This window comes from Zosterops lateralis, assembly GCF_965231275.1.
Source record: "Zosterops lateralis genome assembly, chromosome: 6".
In the NCBI taxonomy this organism is placed as follows: Eukaryota; Metazoa; Chordata; class Aves; order Passeriformes; family Zosteropidae; genus Zosterops; species Zosterops lateralis.
The window spans coordinates 53976258-53987031 of NC_139761.1; the positions used below are offsets into that span (position 1 = coordinate 53976258).

The window sequence follows — 10774 nt, forward strand, 5'->3', positions numbered from 1 at the left end:
TGCCCCGAGGGGTCTGTCCTGGCCAAACCAACCCCAGGAATCTCGGCCCGGTTTATAAAAAGCCCCGCGGCTGCTCCGTGCCCCGAAGCATCTGGGAATGCTTAGGGCTGGAGCAGGGACTCTCCCGCTGCCGTGTAATTACTTGGGTCCTGCTCCGGCCTCATCAGAGCCGCCAGCCGCTAATTAGCGGCAGCTCTTGGCACGCGAAGGGACCGTGCTGTCCCCAGCCCTGTGTACTGCACCGGGATTGGGATTTGGATGGGGCTGGGATACAGCCCCACTCTGAGCCAGGGCTAGTTGGCAGTATAGGGGCTTTATCCTCAAAAAAGGGGTCCTTTAGTCCCAGAATGAGCTGTCTCCAGCCCAGGCAGAGAGAGCAGGGAGCAGTGGGGGTGCATCCCAACTCCTCCCCTGTCCCGGCTGGGGATGTCTGGGTTGCTGTAATGAGTTTGCAGGTCTCAGCTCCCCTTTGGGGTGGGGACGGGACACCCCATTTGTTTCATCCTGCCCTCACGAGGCCCAGGAGCATCTCTGCTTCCTCCCCTCCTCTGTCCTGGGGATCCTAGTGGCCAGAGGTGGCTCTAAAGGCTGTGGGAATCACGGCGTGTCTTGGCTGCATGGAGCCCAGATTGGAGCCAAAAATCCCTATTTATGTTTTCCCTTTGGCACCCCCCTGCCCCTTTCCACACGCAGAAACTTGCACTGTGTGAAGCGTTTAATGATTTAAATAGCAACCACGGAAGCTGGGACTCCACACGGTAACAGGAGGTAAAAAAAACCACAGGATAAACAAAAACAACTGTGCCCTCAGAGTGGGGTTGGGGAATGGGGTGGCAGAGAGGGGTGGTGGCCCTTTTGGAGGGCCAGTGATGCAGAGGAGGTTCCACCAGCCCTTCATCCCGTGTCCTCGTCATCGCTCCCGCTGAACTGGTAGGTGAAGAAGCCGACGGACTCCTGGGCCAGCTTGGAGAGGTGGATGACCCCGGTGACAATGAGGGCACCGAGCAGGAGTGGCAGCACCACGCTGCCCGCCGTGGCTAGGGCGTTGTAGCACCGTGCCTTGGAGCTGAAGTGCCGAGCAGCTTCCACGTCCCCGGCCACTTTCCGGTCCCGAGCCTGCAACAGCCGAGGGGAGACCTTTCCCTCAGCCCCTTCCTGCAGCCCCATCCTGCTCCAGGGCTTTGTCCCCCTTGCAACCCACAGTCCGTCCGTCCATCCATCCATCCATCCATCCATCCATCCATCCATCCATCCATCCATCCACCCATCCATCCATCCCAGGCTGCTCCTGCACCTCTCTGGCCCTGCACCCTTTCCCACTTGTGTTTTCCTTCCTGCTTAATCCAGAACCTCGCTGGCTCCAGCCCCTGCCTCTCCCCATCTTTCTATCCCAGTCTAGACCAGCTGGAGCTGGGATTTTCCCTCCTGCTTCCTCCAGAGCTTCTCTGACTCCAGACCCTGCTTGTCTGCCTCTTTCCACAGCTGGAGCTGCTCCTGCCGGGGGCGGGGGGGAGGCATCGCGACCCCCGTGGCATTTTTTAGGATCAAGCAGCTGCTCCTCGGGTGGTGGGCAGTGGACTGTGGTTATCCAAGGCTGTCCCACAACCTCCGGAATCAGCGGCAGGAAAAGCAGGGAGGATTCAGCAGCGGCAGGTGTCACCCGCCTATGGAGAGTGTTGGGATGTGCCCGCCCCAGGATGCCCGGGAGTTATCCCGAGTGTTTGGTGCCTCCTTGAGCATCCCTCCCTCGGTGTCTGCATGGGGAAGGATTCCCGGAGCTCTCGAACGCTCCGGTGCCGCCGCTCCCGTACCTTGACGGCGAAGGCGAGCGCCACGAAGCCCAGGCAGCAGAAGTTCATGTAGAGGGTGTTGAAGATGGCCCAGACCAGGTGGTCGCGGGGCGCGGGGGGCGACCCCCGCTTGGAGGCTGGCCGCTCCTCCCGCGGGTACGAGGTGTCCATGGCCACGGAGAGCGGCACCCCCGGCTCCGGCAGCCTCGGGGAGAGCGCCCGGCGCCGCTTTTATATCCCCGCTCCGCTAAATATAAACCTGGGAAATTACAGCCCTGAGGGATGCGGTTGTCCCACACTCCGAGCTAGGATGGCGAGCCCAGGGGCTTTTTATAGCCAGCCTTGGTCCCGGGATGAGGAGCACGGGTGGCTCCGGAGTGACTCTGGCACCGCAGGACGGTGACTCCAAGGCGGAGCCCGGGACACCGCGGGGCTGGCTGGCACAGGTACCTCCAGCCCCACCCCCCAGGTGTGCTGGGCAGGGCTGAGCCCCTCGGCAGCACTTTTGGGGCTGTCGGATTGATGAAATGGGAAGTTAATATGGGAAGGTGTCAGAGCCACATCCATGGGGCTCCCGGCATGGGGGAGGGACAGGGCTGCAGGGTGGGGGGCGTGGGCAGCCAAAACACTCGGAGGGGCTTTAATTTCCTTTTTATGCCCCGCCCAAGATGTTAGGAAGAAACTTTCGTGGGATTTGAGCTGGAAGGGCTCTGCTCCGCGGCAGGATGGAGGCGAGGAGAGGAGCGGGAAGAAGAGGAGGAGGAGGAGATCACAGAGATGCCCGAGGACCCTCTGCCGCGTCCCGCCGTCAATGAGGTGACAACGAGCGGCTTTGGCGGGACGAACTTTATTGGCGGCAACGGGGAGCGACAGGTGTGTCACAGGTGGCAGGAAGCGCGCGAGCAGAGCAGAGGTGGGGGCTGTCCCCACGCCCCTCCCGCGGCTCTGCGGGGACACGGGGACACCCGCGGTGTGCCAGCCAGGGGACCACATTTTGGAGGCGAGGAGGAGGAGAGGGGGAAGCACCCCGCGGGTGGGGCCAGGCGGCGGTCAGGTGGGCCTGAGCATGGAGTAGAGGAGGACGGTGACGAAGATGAAAAGCAACAAGACGACGGTGACCAGCACGGAGCAGACGATGTTCACCACCTTGGCGCGGCCGCCGTGACGCCGGGCACCCTCCAGGTCCCCCACCGACTTGCAGTCACGGGCCTGGGGGGCAAACGGGAGGCTCAGGGTGTGGGGGGCACTGACTGGGGGGGCAGCCCACCCGGGGGGGGCCGAGAGGTTGTGCTGGGACCCCGGGAATGTGTCACTCAGGGCACGGGGCGAGGCCACCGGGCAGTGCCCCGCCGTCCCGGCACTCGGGAGTGGGAGTCTCAGGGTGGGGTGGCATCGGGGCGTCGGGATGGGAGACCGGGTTGGGGATTTAGGATGGGAGAGTGGATCTGGGAATCCAGGAATGGGAGGGGGGTTTGGAGGGGGAAAAGGACCGGGGGGGAGCGGGGTGGTGTCAGGGAGGGCTGGGGGTGGGGAGAGGGGACTAGGGGATCCCGGGGTGAGGGGAAGGTCCCAGTCAGGCTGGGTCGGGGGTCCCGGGTCGGGTTGAATGGCAGGTCCGGAGTTGGGGAGGGAGTCGGGACATGCCAGGGATCCCGTGCCGGGCTCAGTCTGGGTGGTGGTCCCGGGGCCGATCAGGACTGGAGCTGGGGCGTCTGGCGGGGGTCCCCGGTCCCCCTCTCACCTTGATGGAGTAGAAGATCCCGGGGAAGCCGAGGCAGCCCAGCCCCCACACCGCGCACCACAGCAGCGCATTGAACACCGACCAGAGCACGTAGTCCCGGGGCTGCGGGTCGGAGCGGGGCTCGGGGGCGGCCCCATCCCATTTGGAGGATTGCAGTGGGATGGACACGTCCGCCTGCCTGGGCTCCATCAGCGGGAATGAACGCCTGGAAGGGGAAGGGAGCGCTCTCAGGGCGGGGGACCGGCCCCGCACCGCCCCGCAGAGGGAGGGGGGGCTCGGCCCTCCGGGACCCCCACCCCGCCCAGTCTGGGGGTGCAGGGCAGCTCTGGGGACCCCCGGGGGCTTGAGGGGACTTGGGAGGCTCTGAGGGGACCTTGAGGACTCCGAAAGGACTCGAGTGGGGCTGGGGATGTTGGAAATGATACAAATTTTAATTTCTTTTATGTAAGTTTAGTCAGGGGGTTGTTTGGCTTTGCCCAGGGGGAGGGGAATCCAAGTTTCTCTTCGGAAGACTCTGTTGGCCGGGAAAGACCGAGGATGATCTGAACATCCACAGACTGGGAGCAGCCAGAAGACACAGAGGAGATAAGCGACCATTAGAGAACATTAGCCAGCATCACCTCCCTGGTTTGGTTAGAGACACCGGGCTGGGAAACTGATCGGTGAGAGAACCGAAAAATGAGGACCAAAATTAGCACCGAAGGCAAAGGGATCAAGAACCGATAGGAGATCGAATACTAAGAATTGTGTCATTTAAGACTGGTGGATGAGAATTCCTTTGGGTTTTTGTCTGTGTAGATATGGGAAACATCAGGTGGATGGAATGTGTGGATGGAATGTTTTCCATGGCACGTCCTGGCCAGAACAAAGTAATGCCTCATTCTCTGTCACTACAAACATCGTACTGGAGGGGTTTTGTTCTCTTCCCGAGTCTCGGTGACAGATGGGCTGGGGGGAGCTGTCCATGGCAGCCCAAAGTGGTCACAGGTGTGAGGGAAGGAGGGTGGCTTTGCTGGTGACTGGTTTGGGCTGGGAAAGGGTCAGTATTTTCCATGTTGTCTTGTGTCAGGCTGCCCTTTGGATTTGTGCTGGAGACTGTTGATAAAGACAGGGACAATGCTGGGAAAGATGAGACAGGAAAAGCTTACAGATATGATTGCCTGGCAAGAAGTACTGAAAATATAAAACTTGTGAGTGAAATAGAAATGAAAGCTAGCTTTGAGATGTAGGCAAGGCAGACACACAATTCAGTAATTACATGGCAAAAATAAACAAACTAATGCCTGGAAAGAAAACGTTCAAGAAGCTGAAAGGTCTCCTCAAATTGCTCAATTGGGAGCAGTTTTAAGAGCATTTCAGCTCTTCCAGGAACCCTTTAATCTAATCACTAATTTGGCATATGTCGCCAATATTCTTGAAAGAATTGAGAGATCTAGTCTGAAAGATGTAAGTAATGACAAATTGTTTCTTTGTGTCACCTGTCTCTATCAGATTTTGTCACACAGGACTAATCCTTATTTTGTTTCTCACTTTAGAGCTCACTCTGATCTTCCAGGATTTACAGCAGAGAGAAATGCACCAGCTGATGCATTGGCATCAACAGCATCTGATGAAGAAGCTGCAGCAGGTATTGAAAGTTCTATCTCAGTGCTTGCTGCAACTCCACTGCCTTACACTATTAAACAAGCCAAATTGAGTCATGCATTTTTTCACCAAAATGCACAAGCACTCAAATGAGACTTTCACATCACCCTTGAACAAACCCAAAGTATTGTGTGAGCTTGTCCTGACTGTCAGTTTGTTCAGCCTATCCCTTCTTTGGGAGCTGCCAATCCAAGAGGGTTGGAAAGCTTGCAAAAATGGCAAACGGATATCACTAAGTACCCTTCTTTTGGAAAACTTAAAAATATCCATGTCTCTGTCGATGCGTTTTCAAATGCAGTTTTTGCTTCTGTGCATACAGGAGAAACAGCTAAACATGTTTGCCAGCATTTTTCACAAGCATTTTCCTATTTAGGGATCCCCCAGAAAATCAAAACCAACAATGGTCCTTCATATGTCTCGCAAGAATTGGCTGCATTTTTAAATGATTGGGGTGTTCACCATACGTTTGGCACTCCTTACTCTCCCACAAGTCAAGGAGTGATAGAAAGGACACGTCAGACTTTAAAATGTATTTTAGATCATCAGAAAGGGGGAGAAGCTCAGGCTACACCTCAAAGAAAGTTAAGTAAAGCCTTGTACGTTTATAATTTTTTGAACAGCTCTGCAGAAGAGCCTGATCCCCCCATTTACAAACATTTTTTGAACAACAAAAAGGCAAAATTGAAAGAACACCGCCCAGTTTTGATCAGAAATTTAGAATCAGGAAAGATAGAAGGATTATACAGTCTTATAATGTGGGGGAAAGGGTATGTGTGTGTTTCCACAGGTGAAGGACTCAAGTGGATTCCAGCAAAGAACATGAAGCCGTATCACATATCAAAACCTGCTGACACCCCCAGAGCAGCCAGTGACCCCACAGGTGGAAGCCAGGAAGCAAACACCCAGACCTGAACTGCACAGAATCATCAGGAGAAGGTGGCCTGCCAGAAACAGCCCAAGAAAAGTCTGGACTTTTATTATTTGTGTGAATGTGTTTTGTTTTTACCCTTTTGTTTTAGTTTTTGTAGTGAAGCTTTACCCGTAAATCGACCAAAGACGAATGTCAGGGTTGCTTCAGCCAAGTCTGCAGGCTCTGACACCATCTGTTTATCCAACACGAGCCCTGACAAACCCCTTTCAACCTGTTTAGTTGGAGTACCTTTCCCGGAAGGCTTTGGTAATTTTACTTTTAAAAAATATTGGCTATATAAACTTATCCAATCATTCTGTTTCTATTCATGAACAGTTGCAAAACTTAAGAAATCTGGCTAACCAAATTACAACATTGGCTAGACAATTTTTTTGACAATTTGAGCTTTGCACCTTGGCTAAAGGAACTCTGTGAAATAGGCTTAATTATTTTGATAGTAATGATTGTAGTGACAGTAGCAATACCTTGTATACTCCAGTGTATGCAAAAATTAATGAATAAGACAATTTCTAGTATCTTAGTAGTTCAACAGAATGGGAAAGATGTTGGGAAAGATGAGACAGGAAAAGCTTACAAATGTGATTGCCTGGCAAGAAATACTGAAAAGATAAAACCTGTGAGTGAAATAAAAGTGAAAGCCAGCTTTGAGATGTAGGCACCGCAGGCAGGAAGTCGATGATTAACTGGAAGATGGGTTGAGTGATAACAAACAAAGGGACACCAAGGGACCCAAGGGTGTAGCCCCACCAAGGTAGATAAGAGAGTAGCCTTTAGAGTTTAGAATACAGAACGATATGGTAATATAGCAGTTCTCATAGGCTGCATGCAAAGTCTGTAGGTTTTGTATCTCAGGGCTGGTTGGTCACTATAAATTAGAATATTCAACACAAAAGGAGATAGAATGTATTGTATATGTAGAATGTATTGCTGTCTTACCCTTGTTCTCTTACCCCTGCCACCTCTCTTACCCTCTTATCCCTCTTACCCTTTGGCTCTCTCTCTCTCTCTCCCTTTCTCTTTGGGGCATCCCTTCAGCCGAGGCTGGTGGCTGAAAGCAGGCCCTCTTTACCCACTATCCTTGCAAAAAACCCACGTGTTCCTAGAACGCCTCAGGTCTGCAGAATTCCCTCTCCCTGCTGTCCATGGATGCTCCAACAGGAGAAGGAGGAAGAAGGGATCTTGGAGCGATGGCCTTTGTTGTCCTGAGTTGCCATTGGATGCGCTGGGGTTCAGGCAGGCCAAGGCTAGGGCTGGGCAGGCAGCAGATCCTGTTTGCAGCGAGGAGCCCGTGTTTTCCAGGAAAAAAGCAGAGCAAAAAAATGATTCATCAGAGGCTCAGTGCCAAGCACCCTGCAACAAATATCCGCTTGTTAACGAGTAGGATTTCTGACATCTCAGGAGTGTGGTGTCTTGGCAGGAGCCCCATGTTCGTGGGGAGAGGGAAAAACACAGTTTTGTTCCCGTTGTGGGGCCCCGAGGACTGGGGCCTGCCCAGGGTGAGCAGTGCGAAGGGGAAGGGGGAAGCCAGGCCAGCTGCATAGCTGAGGCTCTGCCAGATGGGCTGTGGCCAGGATTTTCCACGTCCCTGCCGGGGTCGCTCCGGACTGTGCCGGAGCTGGGCAGGGAGTGGCACACGAGGCAGCCCGGAGGTGCGAGGATCACTGCCTTGCCAGCCCTCCCAGCCCAGGGACAGGCATGGCTGCTGCTAGGTGTGGCTTCCTCTGGCCACGGTTCCCTCCCCTGTGGGGTGACGAGAGAATCTGAGGCGTAATATGAGGAAATTGGCGAAAGCAAAGGCTTCGCATGCCAGCGAAGCAAGACACGGAATTCATTCCCTGCTTCCTGTGGCAGGCAGATGGGCAGCTGTCCCCGGGAAAACCCCGGGTCCAGGCAAGCGGGAGGGGGGCTGTGAGCCACAGCAGCATCCCAGATGGCCTGGCTGCAGGGGAGGGATGTGGAATCCAGCCCTGGTGGGGCGATTCGGGATGGAGCCGCAGCAGACACCAGCCCCTTCCCTCTGGGAGTCTTTCCAGCCCTGCTGACCCTACTCGATCTCATTCCAGCTCATCCTGCTCAAGCCCTTTGCACATCCCGCCCCACCAAAGCCACCGTGCCCTCAGCTCTGCTTGCTGCCAGCCCTTCCTGAGAGCCAGAGAGGGCAGGGGTGCTCCTGGTGCCACCCTGGCAAGGATCAGATTGGCCCTGCATCCTTGGTGTGACTCCTATAAGAGCTTCACGCCCTATATGGATGCAGTATCCAGGTTCATGTGTGCCCCCTGAGCACTGTCTCTGTGATGAGGGACACACACGTGCTCTCCCCCAGGCACAAGCCACGGGCTGATCTTGTTTTCCATCCAGCCAAGCTGTCATGGAGGAAACCCCAAACCACTTCCTCATGATACGAAACTAAGACGAGGCAAAAGTGAAAAAAACACCTTTATTTTAGGGACCAGGGTTTCTCTGAACCAGGTGCTTCTCCTCAAAATTATTTTGAAGCAGTTGGGGCTCCAGAGCCCGAGCAAAGCAGCAAGCAGGATATGGCAGGATTGGGGATGCTGAGCTCCTCTCTGGGCAGTGGTGTCCATCCCCAGATACCTCCAGCCAGGACAGCCATCAGCAAGGGCTCCACAAAAGCTCCCAGTGGGGAGGGAAGAGGTTCAGGACAGCAGCAGGCTCCGGGTGAGGCACGTGGATTGTCAGGTTGCAGTTTCGGCTCCGAGGGGTGAGGAGAGCTCCGGGAGGGAAGCACAGCCCGCGGGGCGAGGATGGGACCGAGTGCGGCCGGGGAAAGGGCTCTACCCGTAAGGGTGGGAGTAATGACGTGCGCTTACGACCAAAATTGTCACAACAATGACAGTGATGATGACGATGACGATGTTGATCACCAGGGCCGTGATGTTGAGGCACTTGGCCGTGGAGCCGTAGCTCAGCGCCCCGCTGTTGTCACCCAGCATTTTGCGGTCCCTAGACTGGGGACGGGAAGAGGCAGAGTCAGGGGTGCTGGAGCGAGGCACCTCGGGGAGCTCAGGGCTGTGGGAGAGGGGCTGGAGGTGCCAGACTGGGCTGGATCCCCCCAGAACACCCCTGAGGTGCCCCCCGCCTCCCCCACCCCAAACCCCTGCCCTCTCCAGAGCTCCCAGCGGGGACTCCGTGGGGTCAATGGCCCATGAAGAGGGGACCATGTGGGGTCAATGGGGCACACTCTGCTCTGGGGGTTTGTGGGGTCCATTGGACACCCCTGAACTGAGGCTCTGTGGGGTTCATGGGTCACCCTGGGGCCAGGACTTCAGTGGGGTCCACGGGGGCTCTGTGGGGTCCATGGGGCATCCCGGGCTGGGGGCTCAGTGGGGTCAGGGGCTCAATGGGGTCCATGGGGCATCCCGGGCTGGGGGCTCAGTGGGGTCAGGGGCTCAATGGGGTCCATGGGGCATCCCGGGCTGGGGGCTCAGTGGGGTCCATGGGGCATCCCGGGCTGGGGGCTCAGTGGGGTCAGGGGCTCAGTGGGGTCCCCGGGACCACCCCCACCCCCCGTGTCCCCCCGGGCTCCCCACCTTGACGGAGAAGAAGAACGCCAGGAGGCCGAGGCAGCAGAAATTGCCGTACAAGGTGGTGAAGAGGGACCACACCAGGTGGTCCCGGGGCGGCGGCGGCTCCTCCACGGTCACCGTGGTGCTCTGGGTCATCACCGTGGTGCCCGGGGGCATCTCCGCCTTGCTCCCGGGCAACTCCTCCATGCTCACTTCCCCCGGGAGGGCCTCGTAGGGCGGGAGAGCCTGGTGCATCCCGCGGGTGCCGGGACACTGGCGGAGGCACCTGGGGCACCCGCGGTGATATGGGCGGCGGAGGCGGGCGCAGCGGCGATGGTTTCGTTTCTCCGAATTTCAGGGGCGAGCGGGAAGAGGCCGCCCCTCCGGACTCCCCTGTAAGGGCAGAGGACACTCCTCCTCGGCGGCGGGGAGAGCCCCGGACCCGCTTTCCTTGTTCCCTGTTTATGTAACCTCTCTTTACCCCTTTCCTGGCTTCTTTCGTTGCCCCTTCATTGCTGGCTTATTTCCTTGTCTCCATCTTTACCTCCTATTTGCTTCACTGTTTTCTTTCTTTCTTTCTTTCTTTACCCCCTTGTTTCCCTGTCCCTTTCCTTATAATTTCCCCCCATCTTCCCCTCATCCTTTACCCCATTCTTTCGCCTGTATTTTTTTTAACTAGTTGTGTCGTCCCTTTCTTCCCTTTCCCCTTGCTTTGTCCCTTCTTTGCCCTTTTATTTTCTTCCCCTTTCTTTTTTCCCATGACTTCTTCCCCTTTTTTTGTCCCCCGCATCGCCCCCTTTTTCCCTTGGCCCCTTCTTTATCCCCCTTTTCTTTCCCCTTCTTTCCCACTCCTCCCTCTTTCTCTGGCCCTAAGCCCTGTGAAATCCCCAAATCCTGCTGGATCCCCAAGCCCTGATCCATCTCCCACAAACACAGGCTTGAGGCCAGGAGGTGCCACTTTCTGGGGATGCCATTTGGGATTCCTGGAAAGCTCCTGGAGGGCTGCACCCCCTTAAAGGGATGCCCCTCTCAGGCTCCACGGTGTGAGAGTGCTTGAACTGTGTAAACGCATGGAATCCGCAGGACACGCTGTCCCGGAACCTTCTACAGGCAACTCCGGGAATGTTTCTGATTAAATAAA

The 10774-nt window shown here is 56.2% G+C and overlaps 2 protein-coding genes across 2 annotated transcripts; both read right to left on the reverse strand.

Annotated features, from left to right (window-relative positions):
* Nucleotides 1-597: 597 nt before the first annotated feature.
* Nucleotides 598-1973, reverse strand: IFITM5 (interferon induced transmembrane protein 5). Its single transcript, XM_083864187.1, has 2 exons — nt 1812-1973; nt 598-1116 (listed from the first exon to the last, which is right to left on the reverse strand). Exons 1-2 carry the CDS (start codon nt 1959-1961, stop codon nt 895-897), a joined length of 372 nt encoding a protein of 123 aa, XP_083720313.1. The 5' UTR covers nt 1962-1973; the 3' UTR covers nt 598-894.
* A 6574-nt stretch (nt 1974-8547) lies between these two features.
* On the reverse strand, nt 8548-10701 carry LOC310910769 (interferon-induced transmembrane protein 1-like). Its single transcript, XM_083863778.1, has 2 exons — nt 9658-10701; nt 8548-9075 (listed from the first exon to the last, which is right to left on the reverse strand). Exons 1-2 carry the CDS (start codon nt 9886-9888, stop codon nt 8902-8904), a joined length of 405 nt encoding a protein of 134 aa, XP_083719904.1. The 5' UTR covers nt 9889-10701; the 3' UTR covers nt 8548-8901.
* Between the last annotated feature and the right edge of the window lie 73 nt (nt 10702-10774).